At 40.5% G+C, this 19692-nt stretch overlaps 1 protein-coding gene across 3 annotated transcripts in view; it reads right to left on the bottom strand.

The window, feature by feature from the left end:
• The window catches only part of EML1 (EMAP like 1), a 197718-nt gene that overhangs the window by 58263 nt on the left and 119763 nt on the right, over positions 1-19692 (bottom strand). For all 3 annotated transcript variants that reach the window (XM_084630680.1, XM_084630679.1, XM_084630681.1), the window contains exons 3-4: positions 16388-16520; positions 6567-6701 (exon numbers count right to left, since the gene is read on the bottom strand). In XM_084630680.1, coding sequence (XP_084486806.1) covers positions 6567-6701; positions 16388-16520 — 268 coding nt within the window. The remainder of the gene's footprint in view (positions 1-6566; positions 6702-16387; positions 16521-19692) is intronic.

Below are 19692 nucleotides of genomic sequence, written 5' to 3'. Positions count from 1 at the left end.
TCTGGCACCTACAGTATCCCATCATTAATTTTGTCCATCGGCCACCTATGCTTGTCAGTCCAAAAACAGTGTACAACTACACCAAAAAAGAATGATGTTATATTTTTTAAAGAGTATCTGTATATCCAGGGCTGGCTCTACCGTTTTTGCCACCCCAAGCAGCAAAAAAAACTGTCGCTGCTGAATTGCCACCACAGACGGCAGAAGGGAGAAACTCCCACTGAATTGCCGCCACGGACAGCAGAAGAGAGAAGCTGCTGCCGAATTGCCGCCCAGGACGGCAAAAGGCAGAAGCTGCTGCCAAATTGCCAGCACCGCAGGAACACTGCCGCCCCTTTCTGACTGCCACCCGAAGCACCTGCTTGGAACGCTGGTGCCTGGAGCCGGCCCTTTGTATATCAGTGTGACAGAGGGCCTGGGCCTCTGTCCATAATTCACAGTTCATTGACAACAGAAAAAACATAATTGGGGGAGTATTTAAGTATTTATGTACCCTGTCCATAAGGGGTACAACCAGCCAAAGTCATCTGTGAAAGCTGGTATCTGAACTAGGTCGGTAAGCCTTTGAAAGGCAACTACCAATCATGGTTAAGTGTATCGTCTTCTTCAGTGGACATCTCCTGGAAGGTGGAGATTAAAGCTGTTGACAAACCCTAGTGTGTGTGTGTGTGTGTGTGTGCGCATGTTCAGCAAACTATTTGGGAAAAATTCAAGAGGGGATTTAATAAGCATGTCTGAGGGGGACAAGAAAGGAGTTGCTATCTAGACACTAAGTGCAATGATGACAAAGGGACCAAAGTGGTCAGAGAGAGGGGATTGCTTTCAAGAGATGTAAGCTCTTTTGTTTTCTTCTCCCCCCGTCCCTTCTGTAACTAAGCTGAGAACACCTAGTCTAGTGTCACTTCTGAGAAGTGTAAATCTAGATGTGTCACGCAAATGTTTTCTTTTGTTTTAATTCCATTTTCTCTATATTTAATAACCCTTTTAAAGATTACTGTGGTATGTTTCATACAGATGACCCCAAAAGACAAGAGAACACAGACGTCTCTAAGGAAAGGTGCCGATGAATAAAGAATTTATGGAATTAATACCCCTCTCTCAGTGTTTCATAGACTCATAGATCTTAAGGTCAGAAAGGCAGAGCCATCCTTTGGGCAGGGGGTGACTTGGGGCGACCACCCTGGGCCCCACGCTTTGGGGGCCCCCTCGCTTTGATAAAATTGGGGCTGTCCCGATATTTAGCCCTTTGTCCTGTGTCCCGACCAATGTACAATCGGACACCATATGTCCTGATATTCAGGTGAGGAGGTGGTCAGGGAGGTGAGGCGGGCGGGCGAGGTGAGGAGGTGAACGGGGAAGCAAGCGACAGGCAGGCAGGTGGGAGGGGGCTGAGGAGGCAGGCGGGTGGGCGGTGAGGAGAAGAGCGGCGGTCGGGTGGATGGGGGTGTGTGTGCCGGATGGACGGCGAGGATCCTAGCAGGGAGGCAAGCAGAGGGCAGGCGGGTGAGCAGTGAGCGGTAGGCAGGCAGGCGAATGGCGAGGAGGAGAGTGGCAGTTGGGCAGACAGGCGGGGAAGCACGCTGGACCAACAGCAAGGAGACTAGCAGGGAGGCGAGTGGTGGACAGGCAGATGAGGAGGCGAGTGTCAGGCAGGCATGTGGTGACGAGAGCGGCGGGTGGGCAGGCATGGCGGGGGGTGAGGAGGCAGGCGGACAGGGGTGAGGAGGTGAGTGGCTGCCAGGAAGAGAGGCAGGGGGGTGTGCCAGATGGACGACGAGGAGACTAGCGGGGAGGCGAGTGGCCGGCAGGGAGGTGAGGAGGCGAGCAGCAGGCGGGTGGGTGGATGGCGAGGAGGAGAGTGGCAGTCGGGCAGACAGGTGGGAGGGCACACCGGATGGACAGCGAGGAGACTAGCAGGGAGGCGAGTGGTGGGCAGGCAGGTAAGGAGGCGAGTGTCAGGCAGGCAGGAGGACAGAGTGAGGAAGAGAACAGCGGGCGGGCGGGTAGGCAGGGAGTGAGGAGACGAGCGGCAGCTGGGTGGGCATGCCGGGCAGTAGGTGAGGAGACTAGCAGGGAGGTTGATTTGTCCTGGGCCCCTCACTCCCCTAGGGACAGCCCTGCAGAAGGGATCATCCTGATCATCTAGTCCGACCTCCTACACATCGCAGGCCACAGAACCTCATCCAGGTACTCCTGTAATAGGCCCATAACCTCTGGCTGAGTTACTGAAGGGCTGAAATCTTGATTTAAAGACTTCAAGTTACAGAGAATCCACCATTTACTCTAGTTCAAACCAGCAAGTCTTGTCACAGAGTCTTTTCTGATCTCCAGTTCGTTAGGTGTAATCAGATCAGAGGGATCCAGACACTCTCTCTCTCATAGACTGGCTTTGGACAAAGACAATGACATTGACAAGGACTCTGCTTTTAGATTTTGAATTCTTTCTTGGAGCTGCAGATCTCTTAATACTTAGTGGTGATGTAGACAATTTTTGTCTAGTGTTAAGTTTCTTTGCTCTCAGTGTATTAGGGGCTGATGCCCGTCTATGGAATCTTTCAGATCTTTGTGAATGTTTGGATCTGGTGAGCTGTGCTGCCAATGCCTCCTGGAGCAGTATCACCTGCAGTCCCTTTCTAGAGCCCTGAGTAAATGTAGAACCACTAGAGCAATCAAACAGAGAATGAACCTCCCCTAGGCACACAAGACATCCAGTGTATGTGTAGATGTTGGAGGTACTGAGGGCAGGAAACAGATCTCTTGAAGCCAGGTTTCTTGATCTTCGGAGACGCCATCCCAGAGCCAAAGAAAACTTGACTAAAATTAACTATAAATGTTATCCTTAACAATTAATGATTAAAAACTATCTAATCTACGCTAAAACCTTTAACTAATTATCTAATCTAGGCACTAAGGACGGATCTGGGGAAAGCCTGGAATGGTCCCTAACCAGTCAACTGGTCGTGGTTGGAAAGAACTTCATAAAGAACAGCAGCACTATGTCGTTGTATGATCCTCATTAACATTAATGTTTTTATGATCACAACATCCTATGAGGTAGAGTAGTATTATTATCCTCCCCATTTTACAGGTGGGGATGGAGACACAGAGAGATCATGGTTTGGCCAAAACCACACACAAACCTTGAGACAAAGGCAGGAAATGAACCTAGCTCTCCTGACTGCCATTCCAGTGACTTAGCCTCCCAAGACCATCCTAGATGTGTAAACAACTCAGCAGTTTGTCTTCCCCAGGGATGCTGCATTGGAAAGCCAAGGCAGCAGCATCAGAAGAAGAGAGAGTTTCTATGCCATGGTGTAAAGACAATGGGCTTCCCTTCATCCCAAGCCCTCTGTAAAGCACCTGCACATAAGCTTCTTCTCTCTATCCAGCCTCCTGGAAAACCTGTTCTCCAAAGCCCCACTCAACCCCTCGTGTTCCTGCAAAGCCTCACTTAGTCTGCCTGCTTCCCTTACACATCATACTACCTAAAGCCCCAACTCTCTCTCCCAAAGCCCAGCCTAGACCTGCTTCATCATGGATACCTGCAGAGCACTATCAGCGAATGTAAGTAGCAGAAGGACCTGAGCTATTCTGTCACCTAAACTTTGTGTAGCTCAAAACTGTGAATACTGAATAAGAAAAATAAATTTTTGTTTGTTTAATTTTAAAAATGGCCTATGTCCAAGAGGTTATTACCATGTGTGTGCACAGAGTTTATGAGCTATCTGGAAGGAATCGAAGAAATAAGGAAAATAGGACAACAACATTTCCATGCTTCCTCTGCAAAAATTAGTAAATATTTCCCTAAAATAAATATAGAAACTTCAGTTGTGCTATAAAAAGTTTTGTGCCAAACCTGGAAACTAAAATCAGATTTTAAAGTATGAAACAGAGATTGTAGTCCTGCTTTACATGCAAATCTCAACATAACCTTGACTATGGAGACATTACCAAATGTCTCCATGAATATGAACAGTCACTTTAAAAATCTGCTAACATATCAGCAGAGGGAAGACATGATGCCCTAGACAAATGACTGCATTCTCCAAAGAAAAATATCACAAGAAGTAACATGAAGGAGTCCAACAACATACTGGAAAGAAGGATTAATAACTCTAAGCTTTTTTGGTATTACTGTATGCAACTCAAAATTTTCACATTGCTCATAGCTTAGAATACAATAAGGCAAACAAAATGTGTAATCTCAACTTGAAAAAGTGTTTACATGACGGAGTACTTTAAAACTATCCTCTGTTTAATACAGAAGAATCATAGAATCATAGAATATCAGGGTTGGAAGGGACCTCAGGAGGTCATCTAATCCAACCCCCTGCTCAAAGCAGGACCAATCCCCAGTTAAATCATCCCAGCCAGGGCTTTGTCAAGCCTGACCTTAAAAACTTCTAAGGAAGGAGATTCTACCACCTCCCTCGGTAACGCATTCCAGTGTTTCACCACCCTCCTAGTGAAAAAGTTTTTCCTAATATCCAACCTAAACCTCCCCCACTGCAACTTGAGACCATTACTCCTTGTCCTGTCCTCTTCTACCACTGAGAATAGTCTAGAACCATCCTCTTTGGAACCACCTCTCAGGTAGTTGAAAGCAGCTATCAAATCCCCCCTCATTCTTCTCTTCTGCAGACTAAACAATCCCAGTTCCCTCAGCCTCTCCTCATAAGTCATGTGTTCCAGACCCCTAATCATTTTTGTTGCCCTTCGCTGGACTCTCTCCAATTTATCCACATCCTTCTTGTAGTGTGGGGCCCAAAACTGGACACAGTACTCCAGATGAGGCCTCACCAATGTTGAATAGGGGGGAATGATCACATCCCTCGATCTGCTGGCTATGCCCCTAATTATACAACCCAAAATACCACTGGCTTTCTTGGCAACAAGGGCACACTGTTGACTCATATCCAGCTTCTCGTCCACTGTCACCCCTAGGTCCTTTTCCGCAGAACTGCTGCCTAGCCATTCGGTCCCTAGTCTGTAACGGTGCATTGGGTTCTTCCGTCCTAAGTGCAGGACCCTGCACTTATCCTTGTTGAACCTCATCAGATTTCTTTTGGCCCAATCCTCCAATTTGTCTAGGCCCCTCCGTATCCTATCCCCGCCCTCCAGCGTATCTACCACTCCTCCTAGTTTAGTATCATCCGCAAATTTGCAGAGAGTGCAATCCACACCATCCTCTAGATCATTTATGAAGATATTGAACAAAACCGGCCCCAGGACCGACCCTTGGGGCATTCCACTTGATACTGGCTGCCAACTAAACATGGAGCCATTGATCACTACCCATTGAGCCCGACAATCTAGCCAACTTTCTACCCACCTTATAGTGCATTCATCCAGCCCATACTTCTTTAACTTGCTGACAAGAATACTGTGGGAGACCATGTCAAAAGCTTTGTTAAAGTCAAGAAACAATATATCCACTGCTTTCCCTTCATCCACAGAACCAGTAATCTCATCATAGAAGGCGATTATATTAGTCAGGCATGACCTTCCCTTGGTGAATCCATGCTGACTGTTCCTGATCACTTTCCTCTCGTGTAAGTGCTTCAGAATTGATTCCTTGAGGACCTGCTCCATGATTTTTCCGGGGACTGAGGTGAGGCTGACTGGCCTGTAGTTCCCAGGATCCTCCTTCTTCCCTTTTTTAAAGATTGGCACTACATTAACCTTTTTCCAGTCATCTGGGACTTCCCCCGTTCGCCACGAGTTTTCAAAGATAATGGCCAATGGCTCTGCAATCACAGCCGCCAATTCCTTTAGCACTCTCGGATGCAATGCGTCCGGCCCCATGGACTTGAGCACGTCCAGCTTTTCTAAATAGTCCCTAACCACCTCTTTCTCCACAGAGGGCTGGCCACCTACTCCCCATGCTGTGATGCCCAGTGTAGCAGTCTGGGAGCTGACCTTGTTCGTGAAGACAGGCAAAAAAAGCATTGAGTACATTAGCTTTTTCCACATCCTCTGTCACTAGGTTGCCTCCCTCATTCAGTAAGGGGCCCACACTTTCCTTGGCTTTCTTCTTGTTGCCAACATACCTGAAGAAACCCTTCTTGTTACTCTTAATATCTCTTGCTAGCTGCAACTCCAGGTGTGATTTGGCCTTCCTGATTTCATTCCTACATGCCCGAGCAATAATATTATACTCTTCCCTGGTCAGTTGTCCTATCTTCCACTTCTTGTAAGCTTCTTTTTTATGTTTAAGATCCGCAAGGATTTCACCGTTAAGCCAAGCTGGTCGCCTGCCATATTTACTATTCTTTCGACACATCGGGATGGTTCGTCCCTGTAACCTCAATAGGGATTCCTTGAAATACAGCCAGCTCTCCTGGACTCCTTTCCCCTTCATGTTAGTCCCCCAGGGGATCCTACCCATCAGCTCCCTGAGGGAGTCTAAGTGTGCTTTCCTGAAGTCCAGGAGCAGAGACATCTCATGTCTGATTGCTGTCTCATTAGAAAATCCAAACTTTCAATAGTTGCTTATTTAAAATTAGTAACTTCATTATTAGGGCAGTCAGTGTGGGAAAGAGGGAAACATTAAAAATATCACATACTTCTCATTGTTCTTTTTACCACTAGAAGAACTGCTGGTGGATCCAGTGCGATTGCGGCTGCCTTTGGAATCTCCATAGCTTTCCCTTCGACCTCCTGGGGATACACGTTCAGCTGAGCTGGTTCTTTTGACAGTACTAACAAAAAAGGGAGTAAGTTATATAGCAGTACATATAAAAGAGTATTTTATTACAAATTGATTTTGATAAACTATACCTCAGAAAGTTTAATTGCACTTTTATTTCTAAGAGCATTAACATACCTATTTAACAAATTACTTTCTAGAACAGATAATGATTTAGGTTACTAAGAACTGAACTGCAGCCGTCAGACTATTTTGCTGGGTATCTACTGCAATGGAGGTTAACATGACTGCCTTTTTGCTTATTTTTCAGTCTACAAGAGGTGCTATACTAGCATCACTGATGCCAGTTGGAATATCCACTGCTCAGGTATACGCGATACATAGACTTCTGAAGCAGAATATCAGAGAGGTCACACTTACAATTTTTGTACATCAGTCCAAACTAAATTTAGAGAATGGAGTGATAGATTTAAAAAGAAAGTATAACATTTGACATTCCTAGCCATATTACACATAATTCTCAAAGTAGGTCAAATTTTGAGCACTAATAAGCTGACCATGTCTCTTCATATCCATTCAGTCTTTAATTCAGTATCAACTACTCTATACTGTACTTTCAACCCAGTTTTAATATACCCAAAGGTGATGAGTAAACTGAGACTTCTTAAATATTTCGGCAGTTTCAGTCATTATCTTGTCAACATGTGACACTCCTACTTACATTTATGAAAAAAAAACATAGATCCTAAAAAGATCTTTTCCCCTTTTCCTCTGTGAGGGAATTCTCAGAGGGCTAATTTGCTCTTCCAACTTTCCTTCCTCCGAATGTCTCTACCAGGAGGGTTTTGCATCACTCTTTAGTGTGCCCTCAGCATCCAGCTCTCTTTAGTTAGACAGAAGACTCAACCATAATCAGTTTTAGTAACTAGCAAAATAGATGGCCGCTTAAGACTTTATATTTAAAGGGGGAGAGAGATTACTGTGGTCACTTCACCAACTTGCCAGACCTAAACCACTATTATTTAGCTGCTAAGGTGCTACCTAACCAAGCACTACTCTGAAAGGATGTCTCCATTTTAAGTTCTACACGGTCAGAAACATCAGATGCATCCTGGAAAGCTTTATGTCAGCTACCATATTCTCTCTTTTGGAGCACCTGATGGTGGTACAAATTGTTTTGGATGCATTCTGATACAAAACCCAACCAAAATGTAAATTATTAAGTTGAAATAAGAATATTCTTTTGGGTGATGAAATAACACAGAGAATATGTGGGTTGCTAAGCTGCATAGGTAGTTGGGAAAAATAAATTGACAACAAGGAAGTGATGGTAGTAAAGGATCAAATCTTGCTTTCAGTTCAAAAATCAGTATATTTTAGGCTGGCCCTGGGTGAAAGGGATAAAGGACATAATGAAAACATTTTAATTTATAATGTAGTCTATTTTAATGTTTCTCCAATTAAAAACTGGTCCTCAAAACACTTACTCTTATGAGTGCCTTTACTTGCATGAATTGCCCACTGAACTCCATCACACCAGTGCATAAAATTAAGCCTATGTTTGTAGGATCAGGGCCTATATTTTGTATTATGTTCACTACCTATGGAATGAAAAGGTAACATCGCTTAATGGCACTAAATTATGCCTTTAAAGATGCAACTTGTTGCATCTATGTTAGATAATTTGTAAGTTACAGAGCACATTTTAATCTCACTTTAAATGTCAAAAATTTAGCAACAAATATTAAATAACTTCATTACTGTCCCCAACACAAAATGCTGTCTTCTTTCTGGAGAAAGAAATTTCATTTTAAAAGTATATTAACATGGAAGGACAAAACAAATTTTCTTAAATAAAAATATTTTACAATTCATGTTTTACCATTAATGTTTTGCCTTTAAATATATGAATAATTTCAATTTCACTTGTAAAGTTCTTAAGCTCAGCCTGAAAACAAAAAATTACAAGGACAAGAGAACTGAAATTAAGAATGCTTTCTTTTTAACTAAAGCATTGTCTTCAGTTAAAAAATGTGTGGCAACTTGAGAAGTTTGAACCTTACTCTCAGAAAAGTTCCATATAAAACTGGTGGCTAAGTATGACACTGCTATTGACTAGCACTACTTCATCAATAATGACACAGTACGTTAGACACTGATACTAACACATGCCTGCTAATACATCCCTTGTGCATCCTTAATTATGATTATGTGCCAAATTCTAACCTCAATTACACCTCTGAATAGAAAATAAGGGAAAACCACAAGAAAAATAAGAGAGAACGCTCTATTTTAAGGGATATTTCAGGGAAACACCATTTCCTTTAGCATATCATGTATTTTTCTCTCTCAAGTGGATATTTCTATTGCCTCAAATATACAATGCAATTATCATAAGCTTCAATTTAATGTTTAAAATATTACTTAACAGTTTTAATACATTTAAATACATTTTAAAATAAGGGATGAGTGGTAACCAAAAGGGATAAATCAATTAAATAAAGGATGGTCCCTTAAAATAAGAGACCAGTGGTCACCCTACCTATGAAAACTCTATTATTTTATAGGACCCAAGAGAGAGCTAGACATTTCACAGAAGAACATGGTCCCTGGCTCACTGATTTTACAATTTGGATTTTAGCCTTGACATAATGAGCAATAGTGACAGGCAGTAGGGAAGTGACGAGGCAAGAAAAGATAAGGGTTACGGCAACACCATCATACTGTTAAATCAATTTAAGCATGCACATATTTTGGTATGTCTAATACCATATTTTTATATAATTAAAAACTAAGATGCTACAGTGAACACTATTGACATGCTTATTCTGGACACAGCAGACATACTGATACTTCAACTGGAATTTAAATGAGAAGCATAAGGATCACAGAAACTAGAACACTGATTTATAGGGGTGTACAAGAATATTGAGTCCAGAATTTGGCCTTCTTAATTAATTTAAGGAAAGGTAGTTTTTAATGGTGCAACACCAGGACAAAATGTTTGACTTACAATACTTAGGAAACAAGATGAAATAAGCAAATATGTTTGAAGGAATTTGCATTATGAAAAATCATCACTATAATGGAGAGAACGTTAGCACAAAAAGTAGAGGTACCATTACTGAGTTAATTACTTTATAAAAGTTCTGGTCCATTTAAACACATTGGTTATGAGTATATGTTGCAAAATTTATTTCTGAAAATACTGAAGGTTGTAACAGTTACTACAATTATGTATTATGATAGAAACACCATCACTAAAATAACCCCCCTGCACAGACTGAGCTATGACAGCAGGGAAAACCTACTGAACTATGACACTACAATACTACCAAGAATCCCTCACCTTACAGTGGTTTTTTTCAGTTTGCATGCATTGAGAAGACTCACAGACCTGTTTAATCCATGACTGAGAGGTGCATAAACAAAGCAGAATAAAAGTGAATACAACAAGTGTGGAACAAGACACATTTAAAACAAACTTACAATTAAAGACACACATAACTGCACATTCAAGATATGAAATTACATGCAAGAGTGAAGTACCGTGGATTTTATGGCTCCTCAGTCAGATGTGTGGTCAGTTCAAAATACGTATTTACAGTCCAACAATATATCTATGTATGACAAGAATGTTTAGCAATACTCTGTATATGCTGACCATCTCCGGAGCTTCAACAAGCAGCCTAAATTCTCTTAAAAATCAGAGGATATCATCAACAAATGGATAATATCAAGCTAGAGAACAAGCACTATTACTACAAGGATAAGCATTAGAATATAAATCGTCACACATATATACACACATACAATGCAGTTGTGCAGTAATGGTATAAATATTTAGGATGGTTGCATTGATCAGTGATAAACAAGGCAATGAAAGCCTATGGCAGTAAAGCCTTTACAGCATATTATCTTATATAAAACTATTTTACAGATATTTGAGAGGGTTTAAAAACACTGAAGTAATTTTTGGTATCCTTATACTAGGAAAACAAGGTATTGTATATTTACCTTAAGTAATACCAATACCCCAGGGTAGTGGGAACAGTCCTACTCAACATATTCATAAATAATCTGGAAAAGGGGGTAAACAGTAAGGAGGAAAAATTTGCAGATGATACAAAACTACTCAAGATAGTTAAATCCCTGGCAGACTGTGAAGAGTTACAAAAGGATCTCACAAAACTCAGTGACTGGGCAACAAAATGGCAGGTGAAATTCAATGATGATAAATGCAAAGTAATGCACATTGAAAACATAATCTCAACTATACATATAAAATGATGGGGTCTAAATTAGCTGTTACCACTCAAGAAAGAGATCTTGGAGTCACTGTGGATAGTTCTCTGAAAAAATCCACTCAATGTGCAGCGGCAGTCAAAAAAGCAAACAGAATGTTGGGCATCATTAAGAAACGGATAGATAATAAAACAGAAAATATCATATTGCCTCTATATAAATCCATGGTATGCCCACATCTTGAATATTGCGTGCAGATGTGGTCAACCCATCTCAAAAAAGATATATTGGAATTGGAAAAGGTTCAGAAAAGGACAACAAAAATTATTAGGGTAGAGAAAGGCTTCCATACGAGGAGAGATTAATAAGACTGGGACTTTTCAGTTTGGAAAAGAGACGACTAAGCGGGGATATGATAGAGGTCTATAAAATCATGACTGGTGAGGAGAAAGTAAATAAGGAAATATTATTTACTCCTTCCCATAACGCAAGAACTAGGGGTCACTAAATGAAATTAATAGGCAGCAGGTTTAAAACAAATAAAAGGAAGTATTTTTTCACACAACACACAGTCAACCTGTGGAACTCCTTGCCAGAGGCCTTTATGAAGGTCAAAAGAGAACTAGATAAATTCATGGAGGATAGGTCCATTCCAGGATGAGCAGGGATGGTGTCCCTAGCCTCCATTTGCCAGAAGCTGGGAATGGGAGACAGGCAATCGATCACTTGATGGTTACCTGTTCTGTTCATTCCCTCTGGTGCACCTGGCATTGGCCACTGTCGGAAGACAGGATACTAGGCTAGACGGACGTTTGATCTGACCCAGTATGGCCGTTCTTATGTTCTTACATTATTGAGAAACTTCATAGAACTCAGAGGGAGAAGACAACATCTAAATGTAACCTGAAACAGCTTTTCTATTACAAAGGTCACAGCTTTAAAATTTAATATAATGGGCCTTTCCAGGACTAGAACAAGTGTTGCTCCACCCTGGCTGCAAATAGTTTTTCCCAAAAAGCATAAAGAGCCTAATTCTAGATATACACAGTCCCAAAATATTGGAGCTTAAGCCCTATCCAGGGCTGATAGCAGCCCATCCTGAATCAAAGACCAGTCTAACAGGGCAGGTTAGGGGCAGAATTAGGTAACTTGTGTAACTGGGTATTTAAAGAGTGCAAGATATTTGAAGTTGCTCAGAGGTTTGCAATATTAGAATAAGTCTGGGTGGAGATGGCTAAGTGGAGAGAGCGGAGGTGCAGTGGTCAAAAGGTATCTGACGAATTAATTAATCATATATGTATTAATGAATATGTTAAACATACTATGACTGTATGGTATATAGATATCTATATCAACAAAAGTGAAGGGTTTTGCTAACTAAAGGGGAAAACTGTGCTGTGTTAGCCTGGCTAATGGGAGTAACCCCAGAAGAAAATATCCTAGTTGGCTTACTGAAATTTCCAAAGTTTATACTAGTGTAGTTCCATTGACTTTAATGAAGCTACCCTGATGTACAAACATCAGAGAAGTTTCAGAGTGGTAACCGTGTTAGTCTGTATCAGCAAAAACAACGAGGAGTCCTTATGGCACCTTAGAGACTAATAAATTTATTTGGGCATAAGCTTTCGTGGGCTAGAACCCACTTCATCAGATGCATGGAGTGGAAAATACAGTAGCAGGCATAAATACCAGGCCTGCTGCATCTATATTTCCATTGGAATTTTCTCTCTCCTCTCTCTCCCGCTCTCTCTCGTTCACATACACACACTCTCTCTCTCTTTTTCTCCTAAATGAAACAGGAATCTAATAATATTCAAGTTCAAGCTGAGCTTTCAGACCCACAATGTTGAAGTGAAGTCAAAATTTGAATCAGAAAATTTGCCAGCCCCAATTAAGGTAATTGTAAATGGTGCACAATTTGGTTTAACAATTTTTGTCTAACATGCTCCCTCACCTTCATTTAAATTAATTAGAATAAATTCAAGAACTCTTTTATGGCTTTAATTGCATTATGCCTTTGAGTGTGATACATTAATATCTTCTATTGTTAGTAACGTAATGTAATAGATTAGTTTTGCCACTCAAAGTTCACTCTAAAGAGAATATTTGTGTTTATATTCCATTTATTTAAAAACTTTTTTCTTAATAGTTGAGGGTATTAAAACAGAAGAATTAATTGAAACTGCATAGTGATTTTGTATTTATGCCAGTTAAAAATCATTGTTGCTCCAGTACAGAATGTCGTACATTAATTCCAAGAGGGAGAGCAATTTCTCAGAGGGCATATGTTGCTAGTTTGGAAGCAACAGGAATTTATCTTATTAAAGTATTTTATACTCTGTACAAAACCATGCTTTTTATAGTGTTCTTTTTGTACCAGTTTGTTTATTTTCATCTTCAGTCCTCACCGTTTTGCTCCACTGTGATCTCTTACAATCTCTTCAAGCAGAGAGAATGAGTGATTATTTCCTTTTGAAAGCTAAGCTATATGCTAGTCTATAGACTGCACCAGAATCCCTACTGAGCAAGATACGGCCTGTATTCTTTTCCCCTACATTTTCTCCTCTTATACTTTTGTCTAATGGCAACAAAGCTATATCAAATCAGCTCCAAAATCTAGGTTTTAATTGGGAATACAAAGCATTACCACTATGCGGTGGATTGCTTCTGGAATATCTAAGTTTACAAGCGGCTGAATGTTTTCAAATCCTTCAGTGTAAAAAGAACAATGATCTTTTGTTTTTGTTTTTACTAACTGAAGTCAGCATAGAATGGTTTCTTTAAAATTACACATATTATGTAAACGAAGCAACAACTTAAGCTTCTAAATGCAAATAAAGAGTTATGTAAAAAAAAGTTCCTTCTTGCTGACACATTTTCATTTGTATCACACACATGCTCTTCCACAGTATTTTAATATGGAAGGGCCCAATATAAATACAAAACAGTTAATGAATTCATTTTTCTCACCATTTGTAAGCATAAAATACTTATTCAGAATAAAGCTACCCCAAATATGGAATATCTGGAGCATAATTTAACATAAAAACTGGGAATCCTATCAGTTAGTTTAGGGGTCAATATCAAAAGCTTTCAGCAGTGGACAATAATCTGCAAAGTAAAAATAGTCTTCCTTTCACAGTAATTCATTGAAGAAGTAGCTCATACCCAAGTGTGCTTTTTAAAATCTCTGTTCCTCCTGAAGTTTAGTTATGTGATGAACTGTAACAGTGTACAATATAGATTTCTGAAAGACAGACTTAAATAAATTTGAAAGTAGCAAATTCTATATTAAAACCTACATTTTAGAATCTATAAAGTGAAAATTTCGTATAAGTACATTTGTAATTGTACCAGTTCATTTAAAAAAAAGATTTTTTTAAAGAAACAATTATCTTACGTACTATAGTACCTGAATTTATAAATTACATTTCTGTGAGAATGAGAGAAATAACACTGTCTTAATAAGAAAAGGAGTACTTGTGGCACCTTAGAGGCTAACAAATTTATTTATTTATTTATTTATGTCTTAATAAGCATCTAGTTAACAGGCAAGATTGCCTATGTCTACTGTTTTTTCTCCCATAAGGAGGTGTCTCAGGTTATTTTCTCACTGTTTATTTAAAATCTATGGGTGAGACTCTCGTCCCCCCTCTGGTCCCCTGACGCTGGGTAGAAAGGTCAGTGAAGAATTTTCACAGAACAGGAACTAAGGAAGACAGCCACAGGCTGTCCTCCAACAAGCCCTACCTAGCACAGGCGAAATGCTGGGGGAAAGGCTACAGAAGGGTAAGGCTGCAGCACATAGCTAGCACAGCAGGGATGCCAGGCAATGATGAGGCATATAGGCTGCAGGGGTTAGCCTGTGGGGCTGTCTAAATTAATCCAGAATCAGGGAAGTGCCAGGATGATTTAAAACCCATTTTAGGTACCCCCAGTCCTGGGCTGCAAGTTCTTTCTGTTCTGCACCTCTTAGTGACAGGGTATGGAATAACACCCTATGTGTACATCTGAAGTATGTTAATACTCATATGCTGCATTTTATTTTGCAATTACTATGTGCAACAACTCTTCTTTGCTAGTGCTAGGGAAAGGAATTATGATGAATAAAATTAAACACCCTAAACGTGTAGTATATACAAATCAGTGTTACTTTACTTCTGAAATACTAAAAACAGTTTTTCTTTTTTAAAATAGGTTCTCACCTGCTTTTGAACATTCTGATGACATTTAACCCATTTAAATTTATCTTTCCTTCCCATCAGCAGGGCTAGTTCAAACAATACTGCTGAACCTGTGTCAAGGTACCTGCAACTGCACTGAGCCCCCAGGTCATAGAGGCCCAACTCCATCTCAGGTAGGCAGAAACAACAGTGTGATGTTTCCTGATTCTATCACTGTGTGGTGTAGAGTATAAACTGCTTTGTGCTGAGAGCTTTGTGGTGACAATAACTTGAACAACCTGGGTAATCAGCAACACTCCCCTTTCATCATGTCAATGGCTGGTTTCCTTCATAGCACATCATATGTTTCTACCTCATGTATAATGTAAAATCTGTATCCTCTGTATCCCTAGCTCCTTCTACAAACACAAGTAATTTCTGGACACGTTGCTATTCTTATCTCTACAATCTGCCTTCCATGGACTGATAGTATTACCACCACTCAAAGCTGGTTTGGCATTCAAGGTAGGGGAATGTAGAAGGAGAAATCAATCGTACACAGAATCTTATCTTTTGCACCATGGGGCATAACAGACTGGCTCTGTAGTGCGACTCTGGTTTGTCCAAATTGAACCTGCTCCACCAATCCCACTTTTTCCAGAGCTTGAATATGTAAAGGAATACACAAATATGAAGCATACTAATTTTTAAACCACACCCAAGACATTTAAGCAATTTTTAAAGGGACTTAAATACATGTTAATAATAATAAGTCAGAGCAGGGTTGTTTTCACTGGCATAAGTGTTTGCTAAATATGGTTTGAAATAAGTGAATTTCCTTGTACAACACAGAAAATTAGATTTCTACATAAAATAATTTTACTGAGAAAAAGTGACCAATAGCATTATATGACTTTGTCACAGGACTACATGCCTTCCCCAAATTTTGTTTCTTCTATTTTCTAAAACAAAGAACCCTGGCATTACTTTTCAGAACATGTTCTGAAATCCAAAGCAGAAATTTCCTACTCTTAATCTACTAGACTGCAGAATCAAGAAAGAAACACATAAATAATAGACTAATCATTGTATATTTCCAGGGTATTTACTGCAATAACATTTGGCCTGATTAATTAACTTGGTATGAATAGAAAGATGTTGTAAGTATTTTTACAAGATTTTAACTGTAAATCACTTTTTCAATTATCTAGACCATTGCTTTGAAAGTGTTATCTAAAGAGCGAAAAACTGCACATACACACTCATAAAAGCGTTACAACGACATTTACTACTTTCTCAATTAGTTTAATAGTTTCAAGTTTCTCCATACCTCTTTGTGGCTGGTGCCACAGTTTCCTTCCTGGTTCCTGATGGGGAAGGTAGAGAGCCACTTGGTTTCTTTGGTAACACGGTTCCATTATTAACAGTTGTCCTTAAAGGCAGTGTTTGTACCAAGGGTCTAGCTGTAAGACAAACAGATGGTAAAACCACAGCTTGCACTGAAAAGGTCACTTTTTATTTCTGCAGATAACAAAAAAGGGTTACACGCATTTGACAGATGCTTTTGAAGTGTTAACTTTGTTTCAATAAAGTAGGGATTAAAAATTAAACAGGAACAAATTAACTAAACTTCAGCCATAGTCCTATTTATTATAAGGAACTCATTTGGAATAGGCTTCTTATAAGAATTTAAACTGAATATTAAACTAGTAACAAGTTACAGCTGAATAATTTATTGCATTCAGAAATCTCTCATTACAATAACCCTGTAGTCACATTTCTGAAATTTTACTTGCTAAATCTCAGCTACAAGGGGTGAATCATTTTTATTGTTAAACATATTCATAATGACATAAGTGAAATATCCTTTGTACTGCTTAAGGGCCTAATTCTGCAACTCTTACTCATGTTGGGAGCTACTGGAGTACAATGGGACTGCTTACACAAGCAACCCTAAATCACTCCACTCTCCAAAAAAATAAATCCACTTCCCTTCTAGAGCATGTTCAACGTAGCACCAGAAAGGATGGTGAATAGCCTTCTGAGAGGCCTGTGTTCTTCAATAAAGAAGCTATACACTGTTGCTTATGCAACAAGCTTTCCCAAGGTCTATGTCAGGGGTTCTCAAACTGTGGGTCATGACCCCTCAGAGGGTCACAAGATTATTATGTGGGGGTCACAAACTGGCAGTCTCCACCCCAAAACCCGCTTCGCCTCCAGCATTTATAATAGCGTTAAATATAAAAAATGTGTTTTTAATTTGTAAGGGGGGGGGTTGCACTCATAGGTTTGCTGTGTGAAAGGGGTCACCAGTACAAAAGTCTGAGAACCACTGGTCTATATACACTGCGTTAAAAACTTGCTTTTAAGTATTTGGTTTCATGATTGAGAACCCAGCATATATTTTTAAAGTGAGAAAATGCCATTGGAATCAATAGAACCATGGATATTATTAACTGAGATGCTCTACTCATGTCATCTTGATCAAAAAACCCACAATATAGAAAAATAAATTATGTACACACCATATGCATAATTAATTTTTGAACTGTTTTTATCAAAGATTTTCATTCAAATCAACCATATAGTAGTTCACAGCCTTAACCATTGTTTGTTAACAATAGAAACAATGGAAAATATAAAGATAAGTAAATACAGTTATAGAAAGTGTTTTGAAACAGGATCTTTAAATTCTACAGCTGGATTTTAAATGGCTTCTCTTAATTTACGGAGATAATTAGCAAATATGAACTTAGTAACTTTCTTCATGTATTTATATCAGCTGCTTTCAACATGGCTAGTTTTCTCTACCTACAGAAAAAAAACCAAAGAACTGCAATGTTCATAGAGCTATCTGAACTTTGATGGAACTTTACTTCTCATAACTTCTGCTATAAATTATTTCAAATTCTTGCTTACTTGGGGTATTCCTAACTGTGAGGAGAGTAGGAGCTACTGGCTGGGCTAGGTCATCCTCCATTCACCTTTCTAAAGGTGACAAAGTCTTTGGGTTTCGAGGAAGACACTAACCAAAAGAAGGCATCATCAGGAGAAGTGTGATTCAGGAGGCATTCTCTTCCCTCTAAATTAGTATTTAACCAATACCTCAGTCTGATATTAAAAGGTGCATTACTATTGGAGGTACCATCTCTCAGTGAAGCTATAAAACCCAGGTTCTAATCAACTGTTATCATTAAAAGATCCAATTATTAATTATTATTGTTACAAGACCAGAAATGTAACTTCAATCTCCTTGCAAAATTCTAGTTCTGAAAATCATATTCTGCCTATTTAAATTCTCCTTCCATTTTAAATCCTGCCCTACAATGTAGTAGAGCTCGGCTGTTTTAAACAGCTGCTGTGCTTGATGCCCATCAAATGGTTTCGGTAAATAGTTGATATATCAGTTTGTAAAGAACTTTAGAATCCATCGATACTAAAAGAGGCTATATAAAATGTAAACTATCATTAAAATGCTGGAAGCAGCTAGTCAGGTAGCAAGTCTCGGCTGCTGGGCTCTTTCACAACTGGCACCCCTCTCCTGCATCCCAAAGTACACATGTCCGGGAAGCCCATACGACTTCATGAGCTTTGCTCCTGTGAAGGAGCAGGGAAACTGCTGCCTGGCACAGCCGGGGTTAAAGAAAACCTGTGGGCTCAGCTAACCCCGCCTCACTATACCTGCAGCCAATACCAGGCCTGGAGGGGGGAGAAAAGGAGGGAGCCTGGCTCAGTTGCAGGCTGTTTGGGGAGGAAGCAGGAGCTCTCTGTTTGCCTGTCTGAAGGGATGGATCAGTGACTGGTCAGCCAGCACAATCACTAGAGGCAAGTAAACCTTCCCCTGGCAAGGAGAGCCTGCAGCCAAGCCCCAACTGTGGGGTAACTGAACTAACAGAGTCATGCCCCAAACTAAAGAGACTCTAATAAGTAGCAGCCCAGAGAAGCGGGTCTTGACCACCCCCCAGGCAGAAAAACAGACCCATCAACCCATTTAGGGGTTTGAACTACACAAGGCCCTGGGGAGAGTCTGGGTCCCCCTCCAACGCAGCTGACCAATGATCTAGCCACTAGGCTGCTTGGCCACCGAAGGCTCTATCACAAGTGGTGGAGAACATGGGTATCGCCCTAGTCCCTGCCGAAGGGAACTTAAAAAACAAAACAAAAGCCCAATCAAAAGGGAAGACCTTGAATGGAGATGGAACAGCTGCTGAAATAGATAGCTGAGCAAAACACCCACCATGAACAGCAACAACTCTTGCAGCAGATGGCCACGCAGCTGCAGCAGTTAATTGGTGAACTGGCAGTCCAGCAGGTGGCCTCCATACTGCGACTCAGTGCTCCAGCAGAGACAACTAACCCCACCCCTATCCGGTTTACCAAAACAGGGCCTGAGGATGATCCTGAGGCTTTCTTAGAAACTTTTGAGCAGGTAGCCACGGTAGCCCCAAGACCAATGGGTTGCAGTGCTGACCCCGTACTTAATTGGGGTAGCACAGACCACATATCGTGCTTTAGACGCAGAAGCCACGCCATTATGCTCCATGAATTCCAAAAGAGTGACTACGGAGCTTACGAGGATCTTCGCTCAAGTCGAGGTGCCTCAGAAGATCTTGATAGACAGCCCACAACTGAGCC

The sequence above is a fragment of the Lepidochelys olivacea genome (assembly GCF_965140295.1).
Source record: "Lepidochelys olivacea isolate rLepOli2 genome assembly, chromosome: 6".
Classification (NCBI taxonomy): domain Eukaryota; kingdom Metazoa; phylum Chordata; order Testudines; family Cheloniidae; genus Lepidochelys; species Lepidochelys olivacea.
This window is presented reverse-complemented; position numbering and strand designations above follow the sequence as displayed.